This window comes from Alosa pseudoharengus, unplaced genomic scaffold (genome assembly GCF_046254945.1).
Source record: "Alosa pseudoharengus isolate Yale_2024_CS ecotype anadromous, Long Island Sound unplaced genomic scaffold, YU_APseudo_1.1 YU_APseudo_1.1_scf_16, whole genome shotgun sequence".
In the NCBI taxonomy this organism is placed as follows: Eukaryota; Metazoa; Chordata; class Actinopteri; order Clupeiformes; family Clupeidae; genus Alosa; species Alosa pseudoharengus.
In genome coordinates, this window is record NW_027468630.1 from 15,773,069 (window position 1) to 15,793,499 (window position 20,431).

Consider the following 20,431-nt stretch of genomic DNA (forward strand, 5'->3'; position numbering starts at 1 on the left):
CGGAATTGTAAAGTGCATAGAGCGTATTAACATTACTGTAAATTAACACCCATAAGTATTTCTGGGCTAAAGCAAAGATTGTTAAGGCGGAGCAAGATGCTTTGTCGTAGTTCATGTCTATGGGCGCGAAATGGGGATTGAGTCCTGTCTGCATAAAGAGGCGTGTCGATGACGTACACCTGATATAAGGTCGATTTTCTCCAGACTGGAATGCTCAAAAATGCTAAAAATGTACCTGAAATGTTCAGAAGGGTTTGAGGATCATGAAAACGTGCCCAAAATTCACATTCCTAACTCTATAGAACCAACTTCTTAGCATACAGTATGTGGTGAAATTCTGAGCTATACCCATAGACAATGAAGCAGTCACTGCCTCTGCTCTACATAAAGGGGGATTTTGACCCCCCCCTCGTGCGATCCGGGTTCCCGGAAGTGGCACCTGATGAAATATCTTGCTCCGCCTTAACAATCTCTGGCTAAAGTATTGCAAAGCGATTTGGTTACTTTATTTGTCATGCTTTTATCAGTTGTAACATAGTCAAAACGTTAAGTATGTCATGCCAGGACATGAAATAATACACCATTATTAGCTATCCTAGCTAACGTTTATTGTAGCACCTAGGGCTAATGTAACTCGTCAGTTTGTACCTTGCTCAGCGAATACAGAAGCTTACTTCTTACATCTCTTAAAGAAGCCCTATGCAGGTCTGGTTATTCCTTCGCTGTTTCTGGGTTTTCGCCTGATTTGAGCTCGCATTTTTCACGACATAGCTCTCCCTGCATCTTTGGTAGCAAGTGACTGCTACGCTAAACCCCTACTAGCTAGCGAGCTAGCCATCAGGAAACCAAGCTAAACTCATACAGGGCTCACAATAAAACGGTCGACCAAACACATTGTTCAAGAGACTATCAAACCACATTACAAAAACGAAGTTCACCCAAGGGTAGGCTACTTACAATTTCAACAGCAACAAAGCCAAGTCGGAGTCCGTTTTGCAGTCTTCTTAGAAACTACAATCTGACTACATTTCCGAGACGCGATTGGATACTTCCGCTGAGTCACATCCGGATTTGTTCGGGACGGGACCAGAAAGTTGCATATTTGGTTTTTCCGCGGAGAAGCACTAGGGGGAGACAAGGCACCCACCAAATGACCCAAAAAGTGTTGTAGAACCATCAGAACGACTCTCAAACTGCATAATTATGGTCATATTTGCTAAAATTGTTGCATAAGGCTTCTTTAAGTTAAAGTATGGAAAACACTTGAACGGTATTATCCATATACGTTCAGATCTTGACATAAACTTTGCCTAAGTGCTTGCTTGGTAGTCTACCGTCCTGTTCAGAATCTATGGTTGCTATAGCAACAGTTGCTGTGCTTGATAGACTGACGAGATAACTGTGCAATTGTGGTTGAAATACTCCCGAAACACAAAGAAAACAAAACAAAATATATCTATATAAAAAATTGGATGTTGTTTTATTCAAAACAAGCCAACAGTTGTGGAAGGGCATGAATCTCACTATAATCTCCTAGCTGTGCGATGTCCCATTACAACCCATTGATTGAATTCGTCTTCTTGCCGTCCACTAGGCTGTTGCGCGAACAAAACATAAAATCACATACCACGCGACGACCAGCAATAGTGGATAAGCAACAGTGGATACTGTTTGTGTTTAATCCAGGGTCTGACTTTTAATTATAAAAAAAAATAAAATAAAAAAAAACCAGTTGTGACGGTGTGTTTTTCTTCTGAAAACATCATTGCCTGCCTATTGACATTGACTGATACACTGCCCTCTGGTGGATAGAACAAATATAACTTAAGTTTGATGCCAATATGGGTCAAACTGAAGGCATTTAATGGTAAAATGTTATTAATGAATATTCAAATATAAATATTAATAAACAAACTTCGAATATGATTTTTGGGCAAAAGTCAAAGCCCTAGTGTGTGTGTGCGTGTGTGAGGTCAGCATGTGTGTGTGCGTGTGTGTCTGTGTGTGTGAGGTCTGTTTGGTGTGTGTGGTATGTGTGGTGTGGTGTATGTGTGTGTCTGTGACTGTGTGTGTGTCTCTATGTGTGTGTGTGTGAGGTCTGTTTTGGAAAAGTCATAAAACTTCATTTTGTCATACCTACCACCAGGTGGCGCTAGAGCCCTTTTACTGGGACACGTGCCCCAGTACCAAACTGCTGTGGCCCTGTAAAAATCTCAGGTTCAGGTTCAACTATAGTTCCTTTATTTAGCAGTGAAAAAAAATTATTTCGATAATACTTTTTCGAAAACGGGTTACAGAGTGGAACTTTTTGCACCACCCTATCGTTGCCTTGGATACTTTTTGAAAACACCGCCCTATCGTTGCCAAATGCTCCGGAAGAGTGCTCCTGACGTTGTTATTGTCTCTTTTTTGTGAATTTGTGTGAAATCTGTACACCGCCAAGGCACCATCTACTGGCCGGGCATATGTACTAAAGTGTTTTCACTCATTTTAGAGTTTTCGTGCGGACGAAGTAATTTCTGGAAACGATGCCAGGTGGACGCTAAAGTGTGTGTGTGAGAGAGAGAGAGATAGAGAGAGCTTTGTGTGTGTGTGAGAGAGAAAGAGAGAGTTGTGTGTGTGTATGTGTGAGAGAGCTGAGTGTGGTATGAGTGTGTGTTTGTGTGTGAGAGAGAGAGAGAATGTTTTTACAGGTCCTTCCTGTAAAACAAACATCTCCGTCTCCATATTTGCTTCCTTTTTTACAGCCCCCCTAAGGCAAGGCAGGGCATGGCAGGGCAACTCAAAGTGCTTCACATACTCCAAGACCAAAGACATTGTATGTAAAGAGCAAGATCTAAAATAGATAAAAGTCATAAAACAAGAGTATTAATAAATAAAAGAACCTAATTGTGTAATTGAGTGCCTGTCACTCTAAGAAATATGTGAGAGTAATTAGTCTCACGGTTTTAGGCTAGTGAATAATAGTTGCGCATAGTGCGTAAGGATATGTGGATGTATAAAGATGCAAATTGTTTTAAATGTCCTTGTCTTTAAGTCAAGTCAAGTCAGTTTTATTTGTATAGCGCATTTAACGTGCACAGAGTGCAACCCAAAGCGCTCCACATATAAGACACTGTCAATGACACATAGACTAACAAAGACAATAGCGGACGGAGCGGCGTAGTCGCCAGCGTACCCGTGACACTAAGACAGAACTACATTTAAGAAATAACAAACGCAAAAGATGCCGGACGGAGCGGCGTAGTCACCAGTGTACCCGTGACACCAAGACATACAAGACAGACAACAAACAAATTAATAAATAAAATAAATAAAAATTAAAAATAAAAATTAGTCCAATTTCCAACCGGCTGAAAATTTCCAAGGGCAATGATGACTCGCGTGAAACTGCGCACAGCTGTGTCTCCACAACCGATGCATGCAACGCCAACAAAGTTCTTCATCTCACTGGCAGTCTGGAGATAACGTGAACGTTAGGCCTTGTTAGTCTGGAGATCACTGGAAGCATAACAGTCCGAAGTCATGGGCGATCTTGTAGATCAGCAACTCGGTGGACTTTTAACAGCGACCGTAGTTGGTCCGTAATGCAGAGTCATTCAACGTTACCGTTAGTCTGCTCAATCCAGACTCCAGGCAGTTGGCATGGCAGCTCACTGGTCAAAAAACAGCTCGGCGGCCTCGGCAGATCTTTCGCAGAGTAGCTCCAGCTGCTGTTCCGAGAAATCCCCTCGACCAGACAGTGAAGTGCAGCACCGGCTCACAGATGGATGGGAAGGATGTAAGAGGCCCAGGGCAAAAGCTAGCCATAGCAAGCTCCCAATGGACAGACGTTAACATCAGCCGACTTGAAAGCAGTAAAAGGACTAAGAGAATAACAGGAAAACTATAAAAAATAACGTAAATAAAGAGAGAAAACATTTAACTAGACAAATCAATACAAAAAATAAACGTGACATTACATAAAATTACGAACATTACATAAAAACAAACAAAAACATGATGCCAGACGGAATGGCGTGTCTCGCCAGCGTCCCCGTAACCTAGCAGAGTTCAGCTTTCTCGCACAGGCCGGTCTCCGGTAACGCAGATCCAGGCCGAGGTCAAAGACTGTATCTGCTGGCACGCCTTCTCCTCGTCATGCGCTACACGCCCCAATTTATAGGGTAGCACCCTCTCCACCTGTAGAAGGAGCACTCTCCAATGCAACGAAAAAGACAACTATAAGGAAATTATGAAACCAAAAATAAACTCAAATGCGGCTCCTACAGCTCTAGAAGCATGCCTTGCGCACACGCATGTTACTTCAAAAGAACACGGTCATTCCTGCATGTGTGTGCATGTATCTTTATGTGTGTGTTTATGAGTGGGTGTGGTGTGCGTAGTGTACAGTCACTAAATGTACATATATATTAATTTATTGTATGGTCCAGTTGTGCAGTTTGATACGATTACAACGCCTCGTTTTTGCTTTTTCATTTCTAACTTTGTGGCGCTATACATCAAATGAGTGCATATGGGATGGGTTGACATGGCCCCTGGAGGCCTTCTTGAATTTCCCCTTGGGGATCAATAAAGTATCTATCTATCTAGCTAACATACAAAAACAAATTGGTCATCCTAGGCCCTAGGGTTAGGATATTCACAGAAAACTGTGTCCGGCCATCTACAGGCCAGTTGGTGTCCAGTCACTAAATGCACACAAGTGTGTCAGCGCTGTGCCTGGATAAAGGAGAGGAGAAGTGTGTGTGTGTGTGAGGAGAGGTGAGGTGTGTGTGAGGAGAGAGGTGGGGTGTGTGTGTGTAAGGACAGGAGAGGTGTGTGTATGGAGAGGAGAGAGGTTGCCACTTGAAGTCAGTGGCACTGCACTACAGTGTATAAAAGTGTGTATCTCTGCTCCAGGTGTGTGAGTGTGCGATACCATGAGACATGCGGTTTTGATCTCTAATGAAGCTGTCAAAACATTGCAGACATAATACTGGTGTAGACAGCAAGGTTCTCTCTCTCACACACACACTCACACAATCACATGTTTTCAGAAACCCTGGTATAATCCTTTAGTGCAGGGCTCGAATTATCTTTTTGTCTTTAAGGGGGTCTCTCTATTTCATAAAAAGTTGGCACATCCTGTGCATAGCCTAAAGACGATACAAATAGCCTAGGTGCGAGTGGCGCTTTTGCGCAGTATGTGCATGGTAGGCCTAGGCTATAACTTGACACACACACACACACAACAGACAGAGATTTTTCATAGAAATCGATTCCTTTTAATTAATTTCAACATATGATTGATTGCAATAGTCCATATTTCATTTCAATTTCACAATACAAAGAAATAGACTAAACGATTTAGTCGGAGTGCCATTCTCAATTTCACAACGTAGCCTAACTCATTTGAACCAGACCACCGTCTCAGATAGGCTATCCTCAGTGTCAAACATAGTAATGCATCTAGTCTTTAACTTATACACAGGGAAAATGCACTAACTGGCAGAAATTAATAAAGCCATTGCAGCCAGACTATGTTCTAGTAATATAGGCTATTGTACACATTACTGTACACACCTGGGTGTTCAGTCGTCTCGTGTGTGGAAATAAATAAACAAACAATTTTGGAATTTGCACTGAGATGTTGTCGGGTAGCCATTAAATATTCTGGCATCAGAAATTGCTAACAGATGTTTCAAAATATCTGGGAACTTTCCGGAGCTCTAAATGGCAGAGGATAGCTACAGATCAATTCACACAATCATTGAAGTAGGCTGTATTATGGGCCATAATGTATGACTTTGTCAATAAACATAGAAGAGGCGAAGCGCAAGTTTAATAGCAAACAGGACTTTTTCAGCACATATCAAAACATATAGGCTAGCCCAATGAACGCCTATGTAAATACACAAAACACTCGCATCAAAGCAGGGTGAGTTCTTCGGACTTGTGAGTGCTGTCAAAATCGATCGTATGCGGTTTGCACATAGTCTAGTGGTGTGGTGGTGAAGTGCAGTCATACTGCGTTCAAGACCGTAGGGTAGGTCTACGTCCAGTAGTAGCCTATATTTTAATTTCAAGTCTTTAATGGTAAGAAATCACACAGGGATGGATAATGAGCGTTGTTTAAGATTAAATTACAATGGCAGACACCTTCAGATATGAGAGACCCCCTCAGATTTTTGACTTTGTTGTTTTCATGGGAGCCAGTCCTCATTCTAAGGGAGCTCGGCTCCCTCTGGCTCCCACGTAATTCGAGCACTGCTTTAGTGTCAGTGTTTGGATTGCCTGTGTGATATTTGCAGTTATTACCATATTCAAAGGGAAAGATGTAAATGTTCACCTTTAGGAACTGCTGTGGGGATTGTGTGTGTGTGTGTGATATTCACCTGCAAAACCCACTGACATGAGCTTGTTAGGTGTGTGTGTTTGTGGAGGATTAGTTGCCATGGTTACCTGGTTACTATGGAAAGCATTATATTCCTTCTGTTTGACTTTATTTGTGGCACAAACACACACACACACACGACCTCTCTCTCTCTCTTTCACACACACACTAACAAACTACCTCTCTCACACACACACAAACTACCTCTCTCTCTCACACACACACACAAACTACCTCTCTCACACACACACACAAACACAGACAAACTACCTCTCTCACACACACACACTACCTCTCCCTCTCACACACACTTCACCCTTATCCATCATCTCCTCATCCTCAGCAAGCCTGTATGTGTGTGTGTGTGTGGGTCTCTGTCTGGGCATATTGTTGGGGGTGTGTGGTGGTTCTTTATTGTAATCATCAGTTCGTTTTGTGTGTGTGTAGGTCTCTGTCGGGGCGTATTGTGGGGGGTGTGTGGTGGTTCTTCACCCTGATCATCATCTCGTCCTACACGGCTAACCTGGCGGCGTTTCTCACGGTGGAGCGGATGGTGTCGCCCATAGAGAGTGCGGAGGACCTGGCCAAGCAAACGGAGATCGCCTACGGAACCCTCGATGCCGGCTCCACCAAGGAGTTCTTCAGGGTTAGTGTGTTTGTGTGTGTGTGTGTGTGTACGTCTGTCTCTCTCAGAGGTCGAAGATTGCGGTGTTTGAGAAGATGTGCTCATACATGAAGTGTGTGTCTGTGTTAGAGACCGACCGATTTGGGTTTTTCTAAAGCCGATACCGATTTTTAGCGGTCGAAGTCAGCCGATTTTTCTAAAGCCGATACCAATTTTTAGCGGTCGAAGTCAGCCGATGGCCGATGTGACCTGCCGATTTTTTGGGCCGATTTTTAGGGCCGATATGCTATCGTATTATCCTTAATTGGCATGCTAAATCATACTAGTAAGAGGAGGCACAACACTTGTAAACTTCACACGATTTATTGAAAATGAAACATTAAAAAATCAACATATGAATTAAATATAAAAAAAATAAATACGAACTCTGTAGGCTATTATATAAAAATGACTGTAGGAGCCTACTCATCGATTCATAACAACAAGAATTAACAAATGTATGACTTCTTGCAGTCTGTTAGTCTATTAATTATTCATTTTAATATGTTTAACAGAGTGCAAGAAGACTTCCATGATGTGACAACTTCAGATAGTTACTTCAAAACGGCAAAATACATGTTCAGGTTATACAGTTTCACTGTGGAACTTCCATGCCTTACCACAGACCTAGGTTTCAACAATATAAAACTCCGTCTCCCAGCATGCTGTGCAGGAAACCGGAAATAGGAACTAGAGAACATCCGTTTGATACTTCTCAAATTCTCAATCAAATCAAACATGTATACATCGCGAAAACAAATTGACACGGGATGACAATGTTTTAAAACGTTCACTTGTTATTTGTGCGTCCTCTTTTTGTTAACATTTCACTTAGATTGTCCGTTACTTAAGTTTAGATCGTAACATAGCAGTCACCAGCGTTGAGGGCGGGGGCTTGCATAGTCGGCGCATTCCCAACGCACTCGTAGCCACAACGCTAAGCAACTTTCATTTCTTCTTCAACTTCGATGCAGTTGAAAACGAATGGACATGGGATGACAGTGTTATAAAGCGTTCACATGTTAGATTTGCGTCCTCTTTTTGTTAAATTTTCACTTAGATTGTCCGTTACTATAGTTTAGATCGAAACATCACGCTGGTCACCAGGGGTGTGTTTCTCGACAGTGTCGTTGCTAATTAAGTTAGCAACTTACTTGGTTGCAATGCAATTTCCCATAGGCAACCTACTAAGTTGCTAACTGGTTAGCAACAATGCTTCCGAGAAACGGGGTCCAACATTGAGGGGGCTTGCCGGCACATTCCCAATGCACTTTCGGTAAATGAAGCAACATTACAACCATAAGAGAAATCATAAGAGAAAATATACGACTTTGGGACACTGGAATGTAAAAATGGCTGCCTTACCTGTAGACAGTCTTGCTCCTTCTTGAAACCAAAGATTTTCTTAGTTCTAAATAGGCCGTATCTTTTAAAACCTCGCGCTGTGTTCCAAGTAGCTGCCCGCAGATGTTCCTGACTTAAAATCGGCGCGGCCAAATAAGAAAATCGGCCGATGCCGATTGATTAAAAAATAGCAAAAATCGGCCGATTAAATCGGCTGGCCGATCGATCGGTCGGTCTCTAGTCTGTGTGTGTGTGTTTGTTTGCCTCTCTCAGAGGTCGAAGATTGCGGTGTTTGAGAAGATGTGCTCATACATGAAGTGTGTGCCTGTGTGTGTGTGTGTTCTTTTTGTCTCTCAGAGGTCGAAGATTGCGGTCTTTGAGAAGATGTGGTCATATATGAAGTCTGCGGACCCGTCCGTGTTTGTGAAGACGACTGACGAGGGGGTGATGAGGGTGCGCAAGTCCAAGGGCAAGTACGCCTACCTGCTGGAGTCCACCATGAACGAGTACATCGAGCAGCGCCGGCCCTGCGACACCATGAAGGTGGGCGGCAACCTGGACTCCAAGGGATACGGCATCGCCACGCCCAAAGGATCCATACTCAGGTGACCAAACACCAGCATGTCTCACACCCACCAGCCAATCAAACATCGCCACGCCCAAAGGATCCATACTCAGGTGACCAAACACCAGCCTATCACAAACATCGCCACGCCCAAAGGATCCATACTCAGGTGACCAATCACTAGCCAATCACAAACATCGCCACGCCCAAAGGATCCATACTCAGGTGACCAATCACCAGCATGTCTCACACCCACCAGCCAATCACAAACATGCCTCACACCCACCAGCCAATCAGATTTTCAGCCAGGATTAGTTTGTGCTGATGTAATGACTGGAGAAGACAAACTAGAGAATACCTGAACAGGATATCTTTGCCTCACCCCTCTACAAAAGTGTCAGCCAAATCCCATAACCCCTAAAACTTGAAACAACTTTAAAGTGTTGCTCTATAGTGTGGGTTAGTGTTGCTCTATAGTGTTGCTGTATAGTGTTGCTCTATAGTGTGGGTTAGTGTTGCTCTATAGCAGGGATTCCCAAACTGTGGTACGCGTACCCCCGGTGGTACGCGAGCTGCCACTAGGGGGTACGCGAGATGAAAAGGGCAATGGCGGAAAGGAGTTAAAAATGATTAATTAATTAATACTCTAATTAATTCATAAATAATACATAATTTCGAATCAGGTTATAATGATATGGAACTGTGAAATTAAAGGAAATCATTTGTAAACTCTATAATTTTCATTAAAAAAATAAGCTACACACAATAGGCTACACGTGATTTCCTGCGTGCAGCCAGAATATCTAGCGCGTTAGTTTCGTTGACGTATAGGCTAGGTAGAAGGCTGTGTAAACATGGAAAACTGGCTAAAAACAGGGACACTGTCCAAAAGGCCTAATTAAAGCGATCGAAGGGGAGAAGCGAGAGAAACAGAGCAGGACACAGGTAACGATGGAATGGGATGGGGGGCAGACTAATGAAGGTGGAGATGGAGCGCAGGGGGATAAAAGAAAGAACGAGACAGAAAAGACTGCGCGAAGAAAACGAAAGTATGATGAAGCATATAGGCCTAGGCTTCACGTGGATTGGGAGACAGACTGCCCAAAGCCACAGTGCGTGGTCTGCAGTGAGATGCTACCTAACCATACTAATGTGGTTCTCCACACTGTTTTTTTTAATGTGAGAGCTCATAGACCAGTTGCACATTTTGATTGTTATCATGTAGGGTGGCTAATTAAACAACTATGCCTGGAATGCGTCAATAGAATGAGTTACTTTTTTATGTGTTGGATGGTGGGGGTACGCGAGCCGAGTCAGGATGTAGAAGGTGGTCCGCGGGGAAAAAAGTTTGGGAACCGCTGCTCTATAGTGTTGCTGTATAGTGTTGCTCTATAGTATTGCTGTATAGTGTTGGTTAGTGTTGCTCTAGTGTTGCTGTATAGTGTTACTCTATAGTGTGGGTTAGTGTTGCTCTATAGTGTTGCTCTATAGTGTGGGTTAGTGTTGCTCTATAGTGTGGGTTAGTGTTGCTCTATAGTGTTACTCTCTATAGTGTGGATTAGTGTTGCTCTATAGTGTGCGAGGAGAGGAGACGGGACGAGAAACAATCAGATGGATATCTAAGTTAACGATAAGTAAGTTATTTTCAAATCATCGATTGCTCAAAGAGGAGAAAGCTAGACAGCGAGAACAGAGCTTTATATAACGATACGGGGGCAATACCACGCAAAACTGTCACATCCGTAACACCAACTAAATATGGATGTGACAGTTTTGCGCGGAATTGCCCTGGACCTCTTCTATATATTCTGAGACAGGCGATTTTTAAAAGCGCCAATTTGAAGCACCTCTACTAGACAAATTATATATTTTGAGCAAGCATAGGGTAGGCTAGGACCATTCAACAGTGAACTGAGACCACAGAATGGCAATAATATGATTGATCCACCACAATTTAGTTAAGCCTACATGCATTCACTGCCCAACAACGTGATGTTCCTGGGTTTCCAGGATTTCGGGTCAACATAAAAAAAAAACTAAAAAAATTAAATTAAACTTGCTGATTAATGGGTTCAAGGAACCAGCTGTGGAATATCCATCCTTGTCTTAGCTCAAATTTTTATTTTAAGTTTATGTTAAGATCTTAAAAATAGCCAAGGCTACTCAGTTTTTCTCCCCAATTACTCTTATCTTGCCTTATTTCTCCTCATTTCGAATGTTGCCTTTTAGGCTACTTATTTTATTTCACATTAAACATTAGGCCTAGGCCTACAATCTTCAATTTCTTGAATTTCCCCTTGGGGATCAATAAAGTATCTATCTATCTATCTACAACTAGGCTCCATCCATCCATCCTAATATTATATATATATATATTATACATACATACATATACATAGCCTAAACATTATGATGCTCCGGACCTTTACTTGAGAAAATGTTCCGTAACTGGACCTCGCTGAAGATTAATTGAATACCCCTGCTCTATAGTGTGGGTTAGTGTTGCTCTATAGTGTTGCTCTATAGTGTGGGTTAGTGTTGCTCTATAGTGTTACTCTATAGTGTAGGTTAGTGTTGCTCTAAAGTGTGGGTTAGTGTTGCTCTATAGTGTTGCTGTATAGTGTTGCTCTATAGTGTGGGTTAGTGTTGCTCTATAGTGTTGCTGTATAGTGTTGCTCTATAGTGTGGATTAGTGTTGCTCTATAGTGTGGGTTAGTGTTGCTGTATAGTGTGGGTTAGTGTTGCTCTATAGTGTTGCTCTATAGTGTGGGTTAGTGTTGCTGTATAGTTTTACTTTATAGTGTTGCTCTATAGTGTGGGTTAGTGTTGCTCTATAGTGTGGGTGAGTTATTTGATTTCGGCCCTTAGTTTTGCATCTACTGCAAGTTGATTATCCCATTCAGGGTAAAGGGCATTACATTACATTACATTTGGCTGACACATTTTTAACCAAAGCGACTAACAACATGGTAACAGTTAGGTTTTAAAGCAATTCTCTCAACAATTTCAGGACAATTTAAAAACGGTAGAGTACAGAAAGAATAAGTGCATCAGTGAGTGCTGTTTTTAAACAGTTGAGTGTCAGTTCATGACGGCTGGTAAGTGCTAGGACAAGGATTAAAGTTCTCCGTCGTACGACGGATTTCCGTCGATTTGATTTTAGATCGATGCAGATCCGATGAGAAAAAAAATAGGAGGGGGGGACTATCACCTTTTCTTTTCCTTTTTTTAAGGCAACTACAAATATTAGGTCCGATGAATTAATGTGTGTGATGGTAAATGTTTAAAGACCTAGTAGTGTTCTTGAGAACTTTCTGTGTCTCAATCAGTGACCGCTCAAGAAGATACGTCAGCCATGAGTTTTGCTTTGTTTATGTTGTAGCTACACGCTTGGCCTGGGGCGTTTGCTTAAAAAAAAGAACACGTCTGGAGGACTAACGGTCTAAAAGTTAGATTATAGTGACACAATCGAGACAGCTGATGAGGTTGGCCAATCGGTTTAACTTTTTTGGATATGATATTGTGAGCTCTATGTGCAAATTCGGAAAAGAAGCACTGTTTTCTTTCCATGCATCAATGTAGACAATTTCTTACTATCGTGAACTCTTGTTACGGGAGGTCATTTATTTTGGGTGTCACCTATGACTTGAACAGATAGCCATGCCACCCGATGTACTATTATTGTTACAGTTTTTAATCAATGCAACTAACATTATGTGTAAAGCGACGAAATACAAACCGTAGCCTATGCAATTTATTATCCCGTCTGTTATGACATGTACAACAATGTTTTTCACAATTTGCGACGGGAGGTTTTGACTGAGCGTGTTAACATAAAATAATAATAATATTGTCATCATCGCAAACTGTTGAGTAAGGGGGTCAGTCGTGTTTGTGACGCACAGACAGCCTTGTAGCCTATTTTGCTTAGGCCTCACTTTAACAAAAAAATAACCATGCAATTAAAATAGTCAACTTAAAAAACTTTGCTATATTTATAGCACAAAACCATAACCAGCAGGCCTATAGGCCTACCAGAACTTCACATATTAGCGTCATGATTTGTGTGCGTCTATTTGGCAAGGCCACTAGCGGTCATGGATGCGTTGTTGCTAAAGGCACAGGTGTCAAAAGTTAAAAAATAAATGGAGATGGGTGGCTGTTGGAAACGGGGGAGAACTAACAAGCCATGGTGTAAAGAAATTAAAGTGCCAGGGGTTTGCTTTTTCGCGGTTTGCTGCAAGAAAACGTTTTAGCATGCCACCAATCAGAAGACCGCCATAAGGTTAACGTTCGTGCACTTCAGGACATCTTCCCTACCTGGTGCAACGAGCCACCATGACAGAGGTAGGCTACGTTTATCTACGGCTGACCGTTTTTGCACTCAGAAAGTAGGCTACGCATGTTCTTTCATAGCGCAACACGACCTGTCCCTCACCATATCGCAACCTCTTGTCAACCTTATAGGCCTACAATCTGTTGCTGAAGACAAAAGCGCCCTCTCCAGACCTCCTGCATGAGCACACATAGTATTGCTGCTCATTGGAAAACTGAGTTGTCTGTAAAACTCAAAATTACCATGTTTTCATTAAATGCGGATGAGGCAACAAATGGAAATATGAACAATATCTAGAATGTTCTGATTCGTTACTTTGATGAGGAAATGGGAAGTCTTGCAAACTTGATTTTATAGATTTTACTTGGTGTTGAATTGCATATTAACAAGAAAAAAAATCTCCCCTTTAAACACTTTTGGCCTGAAGTAATTAAATAAGAGTGTAAGTTGAAGCCTTTCTACAATATTGCTGCAGTAGAAAAGAAAAGCAATGGCTAATCAGCAATGGTCAGGGATGGTACCTGTTGTATATTGTTTTGTTCATCAGGAAAACTCAATCTCAATCAATAACACTCTCAATTCGCCTTATTCACATGGCGGCCATTAGCGGCTAAAACGAGGCTACAGGGTACACAAACCATAGGATTGTTATGTTCTATGCATTCACCTGTAGGTGGCATTAATTATATAGTAAGTGTACCCTGTAGCCTCGTTTTGGTTTAAACAATGGCCGCCGTGTGAATAAGGCAAATACTCCCTTTACTTTGCTGTTTGCATTTTTTTGTACATTAAAAACCAATAGGTTGCGACCGCAAAAGGGGTGCTATCTCTATAGGTAGATATGAACTACGTATGACTTATGGCCTGAAAAAAGTTCAGTCAAACGATTTTTTTTTTTCAATTTAATCCCTGTGCTAGGATCAGTAAGACTTGTTGTAAGTGGTGCTATGAGAGGAGATGTTCTCTAAAGTGCTGGGTCTTCAGGAGTTTTTTGAAAATGGAGAGGGATGTCCCTGCCCTTGTAGGAACTGGCAGTGTGTTCCACCAACGAGGAACAACAACATCCGTATAGTATAGTGTAACAGTTGTTCTATTTTAAATAACTATGTAATATATTTTTTTTATGAAAAACATCCTTTATTTTTGGCAGATTAAATGTTGATTGTAGTCATGATCTTACTCTCATTCCTGCATAATTATGGTCAGGATATTCATTATCATTCAGGCAAAGCACTGATACTTGAGATATGCAGAAGTAACACTTCTTCAGGTTTTTCACTTTGAACTTCTTTAACTGAGCTGGCATGCTAGTTGCGCGTGTAAATCCTCACACCCCTAACCTTAAGAACGCTTCTAACCACTGAGTTGGAAGCCTGGGCTTTTAGAGCATTCAACTCCCATGCCGGTGTGTGTTGAGGTGGCGGGTTCGAGGGCCGTGAGCGGCGGACGAATTACGACCTCTGTTACATGTGCAAATCCCTCTGCCCAAGCTTGGCCTAAATGAGAACATAGTTCAATGTCTATATGCTTAAACATCACTGTGTCTCATTTCACAATGAAATTTGCACAGATGTAACCCAGGGTTACTTTGTTAAACCGGGGTTGACAAAACCTGGTTATCTTTAGTGGTGTTAATCGGTACTACGACGCTGATTATGAAGTTGATTTGTTGAGCCGGGGTTAACCTCATTGGAGTTTGTGCGCGTTCACATAAAAGGGGCGGGTTGCAGCGCAAATCACCACTTTCAGTGATGACGCGTTCACCTTATTTTACGGATGAGGAATGCACAATTATTATTGGATTATGAGGAATTAAAACCCACTCTACGACAAAAATCAAATACGTCGGCAGTGAACAAAGCAAGGCAAGGCTGTTGGCAACGTATTGCAGACCGGGTAGCCAAAATGCCTAAAAGTAAAGTTTTATTCCCACATGTTCTTCAAATATGTGTTACGGAGGATTAGTAGCTTGCGGAATGTCTGAAATTAGTTGAAATAATTAAATAGCCTAATTTAAGTTCATAGAAAGGCCTACAGATGCAACCCAATTCAGAAGTGGGCATATAGATTACAGTAATAAGGATAATTGAATGTTTAAGTAGCCCCTATTGACTGATTTAGTGTATGCCTAATCCTGTGAACATTTCAGATGCAACACCATTGCCAAACGCACATGGCAGCAGGTGAAAATGAAACACAAAAACATTATTCAGAATAGTAGGTTTATATAGTTATAGCTTGCATTAATATTTCTTAATTATGAAAACATGTAGGCCTAGCTTATAGCCTTCACTTGGTCTCTGTTTTACAGCTAACAAGAAACAGGTGTCTTCGAACACTACTGTAGGAGGAAAGGCACCAGAGTGTTTTACAGTAGCAGAGGAGTTGGCCATCGCAAATAATAGTGGAAGGCCGATTATGGAGGGGGTTGAAGGAGGCATTCGGTCGGATTCTGGTGCTGTGGAAATGTGTAGCCTTTATGTGCAGGCTACAGTAATATGACATTCAATTCAACAAGTTTGTTAAAATGGTGATTTTTATTTATTAGGCCTACTGTAGGCTATGTCCGATTTATTTTAGGCTATTCTTGCTCAGATGTTCAGCATACTGTAGGCCTATGTCCGATTTATTACGTACAGTATTCTTCCATCACCGATTGAATACATGAATGTCCACGTACGGGCATTGCTATGAGACGTCTTCCTAGATCATCTGACAAAGATAACGAATTCCCTCGGCTGACAATCTACATCTTCATAGAGAATATCGTCCGGGTAGGCTATATATATTTTCTGGCGGTCTCTAAAACCCCTCGCCCTGCGAAGAGAGTCCCTCACGATTTGCGCTCCAATGTCGTATGGATCATCCAGGTACGCCGACATGTCTCGGGAGAAATTGTTAGTGGAGGGGTGGTACTTATAAAGGGTGTGGTTAACGGAAACCTCGGGTTAACCAAGAACATAACCTGGTCGGAGCAGGTTTGAGATGCAGCGTAAATTGCCATGGCAGCATACCTCGGTTAAAACCTATCCACCTTTCGTAGTACGGGTTAATCGGGAAGTTACGCCACACGTGATCAAGTTACTCTCGAAGTTACCCAGATAAGCCAGAAACCCCGCTTCGTAGTACAGGCCCCAGATCTGCACCTAATCTCACACACAATAGGCCTACAACACATATCCAACATCTCATTAAAGCTATTGTTAACTTTTCCGTCTCCATCACTGTCCATGTTCATGGTTTGTCTAGCATCAGGCCGGAAAAGCTTGTCCCGACAGCAGGTGACTCCTTTGAAGTTTCTGTTGTCATTCTGGGTATAGCCTGAACCCGTTTCAGTCATTTAGCCATCGATTGAAATTATTTTTTTGTCCAATAGACGCAACTGGGATGATTTCTGACAGGATTTTTTTTTTCATTTGTGCGCGACAAATAATATATATCTGTCGTCATAGCAATGTTTATTATGATGCAGAGCAGCAGGCTGCACATATCATTGCAAAGATCATCATAAAAGCTCTACTTCTACCCTCTGTCTCCACTCTTGAATATTTTGTTAATGCAGAGAAAATAAGTTTTTAATGTGCAGTGCAAATGCGGAAGTAAAGTTACCACCTTGGGACAGTGATAACGTTTGAAAAGGCATATGACTTAGATCTTTTTTCGTGTACCCCCTGAAATCAGTCCACGTACCCCTGGGGGTACATGTACCCCAGTTTGACAACCGTGGTACTACAACAACACATTCATAACATGTGAATAGGACAATGTTTAAGTTCTTTTGTCACTTTTAGGAGATTAGGACACTTTTAGGCTAATTGGTTCTGCCCATCTCAAAGGACTACGAGCAGAAATTAGCAATTTTGCTACAACGTGGCACAATACATCTAATAATGTTTTTTGTGCACTGTCCCTGTTCAAATAAATGACAATGAGCTATGCTAAGCTAGGCTAACGGTGGGTGATCACCTCAATTAGTTATGCTAAGCTGGGCTAACAGTCAGTGATCACCTCAATGAGCTATGCTAAGATAGGCTAACAGTGGGTGATCACCTCAATGAGCTATGCTAAGCTAGGCTAACTGTGAGTGCGTCAGACTAAGCTACTAAGCCCACAGAGACGAGAAGGGTAGGTATCATCTTAGCCAAGGAGCCAAGGAGACAGTGAATAAGCAAATTTCCCAAAATGTTCCTTTAATGTCACTGAAACCCCTTTGTTTGGGCAGTAGTTGAGGAAGTGATATCATATGCTTGGGCAGCAAGGAAGGAAGTGACATCAGATATTTGGGCAGTAGGGGAGGAAGTGACATCATATGTCTGGGCAGTAGGGGAGGAAGTGACATCATATATTTGGGCAGCAGGGAAGGAAGTGACATAATCTGTTTGGGCAGCAGGGGAGGAAGTGACATATTTGGGCAGCAAGATGGGACTCTACTCTGCTGCAGCATCAGCCCTCAGGTTCACCCTGCTGAAACTGAACCAAGTGTGTGTGTGTGTGTGTGTGTGTGTGCACGGCAGGAGCCATGTGAATCTGGCAGTGCTGAAACTGAATGAGCAGGGCCTGCTGGACAAGCTGAAGAACAAGTGGTGGTACGACAAGGGAGAGTGCGGCAGCGGGGGAGGAGACTCCAAGGTAGAGTGTGTGTGTGTGTGAGTGTGTATGTTGGGGCAGGGTAGTGCTGAATAAGGTAGAATGTGTGTCGTGTAACTTGTCTATTTCCTCTCTGTGTGTTTGTGTGTGTGTGTTTTATCCTGTGTAGGATAAGACGAGTGCTCTGAGTCTCAGTAATGTCGCTGGAGTGTTCTACATTCTGATTGGTGGATTGGGCCTGGCCATGCTGGTGGCCTTGGTGGAGTTCTGCTACAAGTCTCGTGCCGAGTCCCAGCGCATGAAGGTAACACACACACACACACCAGAAACTGTCTGATGCACACTGTCAAATATGTCAGACCAATGTTTGTGTTGTTTGTCAGAGTCATGTTTGTAGTGTTTACGTCAGAGCCATGTTTGTAGTGTTTACGTCAAACCCATGTTTGTAGTGTTTACGTCAGAGCCATGTTTGTAGTGTTTATGTCAAACCCATGTTTGTAGTGTTTACGTCAAACCCATGTTTGTAGTGTTTACGTCAAACCCATGTTTGAAGTGTTTACGTCAAACCCATGTTTGTAGTGTTTACGTCAGAGCCATGTTTGTAGTGTTTACGTCAAACCCATGTTTGTAGTTTTTGTCAGAGCCATGTTTGTAGTTTTTGTCAGAGCCATGTTTGTAGTGTTTGTCAGAGCCATGTTTGGTAGTGTTTACGTCAAACCCATGTTTGTAGTTTTTGTCAGAGCCATGTTTGTAGTGTTTGTCAGAGCCATGATTGTAGTTTTGTCAGAGCCATGTTTGTAGTTTTTGTCAGAGCCATGTTTGTAGTGTTTACGTCAAACCCATCTTTAGTGTTTGTCAGAGCAATGTTTGTAGTTTTTGTCAGAGCCATTTTTGAAGGGAATCTATTTCCTTCTCTCTCTTCTTGTTGGTTTTTGAAGGGAATCTAATTCCCTCTCCCTTCCTGTCGGTTTTTGAAGGGAATCTAACTCCCTCTCTCTTCCTGTCTGTTTTTGTCTTGCAGCAGTCTATCGATGCGGCACTGCGCTGCTCTGGCCTGAGTGCCCTGGGAGGAGTGGCAGGGATGGGGGGCATGGGCGATGGGGAGAACGGCCGACTGCTGGCCCCCGACTTCCCCAAAGCTGTGCAGAGCTGCATGAGCCACCCGGCCGGACTGAGCCTGGGAGCTGCTGGGATGTGAAGTGTGTGTGCAACCAAGTCTCTAAACTTAACAACCAACATGCTAGACTTTACACTCTACACTTTACAACCAACACTCTACACTTACATCAACACTACACTTTACAACCAACACTCTACACTTTACACCAACATTTACACTTTACAACCAACACTCTAAAATGTACACTAACAGTGTAAACTTTACACTAACACAGTACACTTTACAACAACTCTCCACTCTTTACAATCAACATCATAAACCAACACTCTAAAACCTCTACAATGACTAAACACACTCAACCCTCTACAACGTAGGATTACATTCAACACTTTACACCACTAGACATACGTAGGATTACATTCAACACTTTACACCACTAGACATACGTAGGATTACATTCAACACTTTACACCACTAGACATACTGTACGTTGTGTTAAATCCCAGACTCCAGCGGGACTGAGCCTGGATGCTGCTGGCCTTTGAGAAACACTCAACTCTACTGGGCACCCTGGACACTCAGACATAATGACTGTGTGTACGTGTCTGTGTGTGTGAATGTGTCTGTGTCTGTGTGTGTGTGTGTGTGTGTGTGTGGTGGCCTGCAAAGGTGAACACTCCTGTAGACACCTGTTACACATATAGTTGAAAAGCAGCAAAAAAAAGAGTGTCACTGCCACCATAATGGTCTGATGCTGAAAGCTGGCCTATCTGTTCTTCGTGCCCACTAGAGCACGTCCCCCTACCCACCCATACTGCCCCTCTACCCTGACAAACACATGCCCATACGGCCCCTCTACCCTGATAAACACATGCCCGTACGGCCCCTCTACCCTGATAAACACATGCCCATACGGCCCCTCTACCCTGACAAACACATGCCCATACTGCCAGTCTACCCTGATAAATACATGCCCATACTGCCCCTCTACCCTGATAAACACATGCCCATACTGCCCCTCTACCCTGATAAACACATGCCCTCCTACATGGCACTTCGTACTGCACTCAGCACTGAGAACTCCATATGCAACGTTCACTCTACACAGAGAACACAGTGTTATCGTTCCTCATGATACTCTAACAAACACACACACACACACAACACCGTGTTACATCCCCCCCCCCCCTCCCCACAAACACACACAACACCATATCACACCCCCCCCTCACAAACACACACACAACACCATGTTACACCCCCCCCCACACGTTACACACAGACATTAAGTATCATATTACATTCTACATTCTGACCTGTCTGCTACCCTGCCGCCCCCCCCCCCACACACACACACACACACACACACACACAAACACACCTTCTTGGCCATTCCAGCTGGAGGAGCACAGAAGATATACACCTCTTTTCTCTTGTTT

General features: G+C 42.7%; 1 protein-coding gene across 3 annotated transcripts in view; it reads left to right on the forward strand.

Moving 5' to 3' along the window:
- Positions 1 to 19,070, forward strand: part of LOC143125592 (glutamate receptor 1-like) — a 69,668-nt gene extending 50,598 nt beyond the window's left edge. For 2 of the 3 annotated variants that reach the window (XM_076287209.1, XM_076287211.1), the window contains 5 exons: positions 6,824 to 7,022; positions 8,742 to 8,989; positions 17,800 to 17,914; positions 18,042 to 18,203; positions 18,897 to 19,070. In XM_076287209.1, the coding sequence (XP_076143324.1) occupies positions 6,824 to 7,022; positions 8,742 to 8,989; positions 17,800 to 17,914; positions 18,042 to 18,203; positions 18,897 to 19,070 (898 nt within the window). Of the gene's footprint in view, positions 1 to 6,823; positions 7,023 to 8,741; positions 8,990 to 17,799; positions 17,915 to 18,041; positions 18,204 to 18,893 lie in introns of all 3 variants that reach the window. The other variant, XM_076287210.1, reaches the window with a different exon arrangement.
- The last annotated feature ends 1,361 nt before the right edge of the window (positions 19,071 to 20,431 follow it).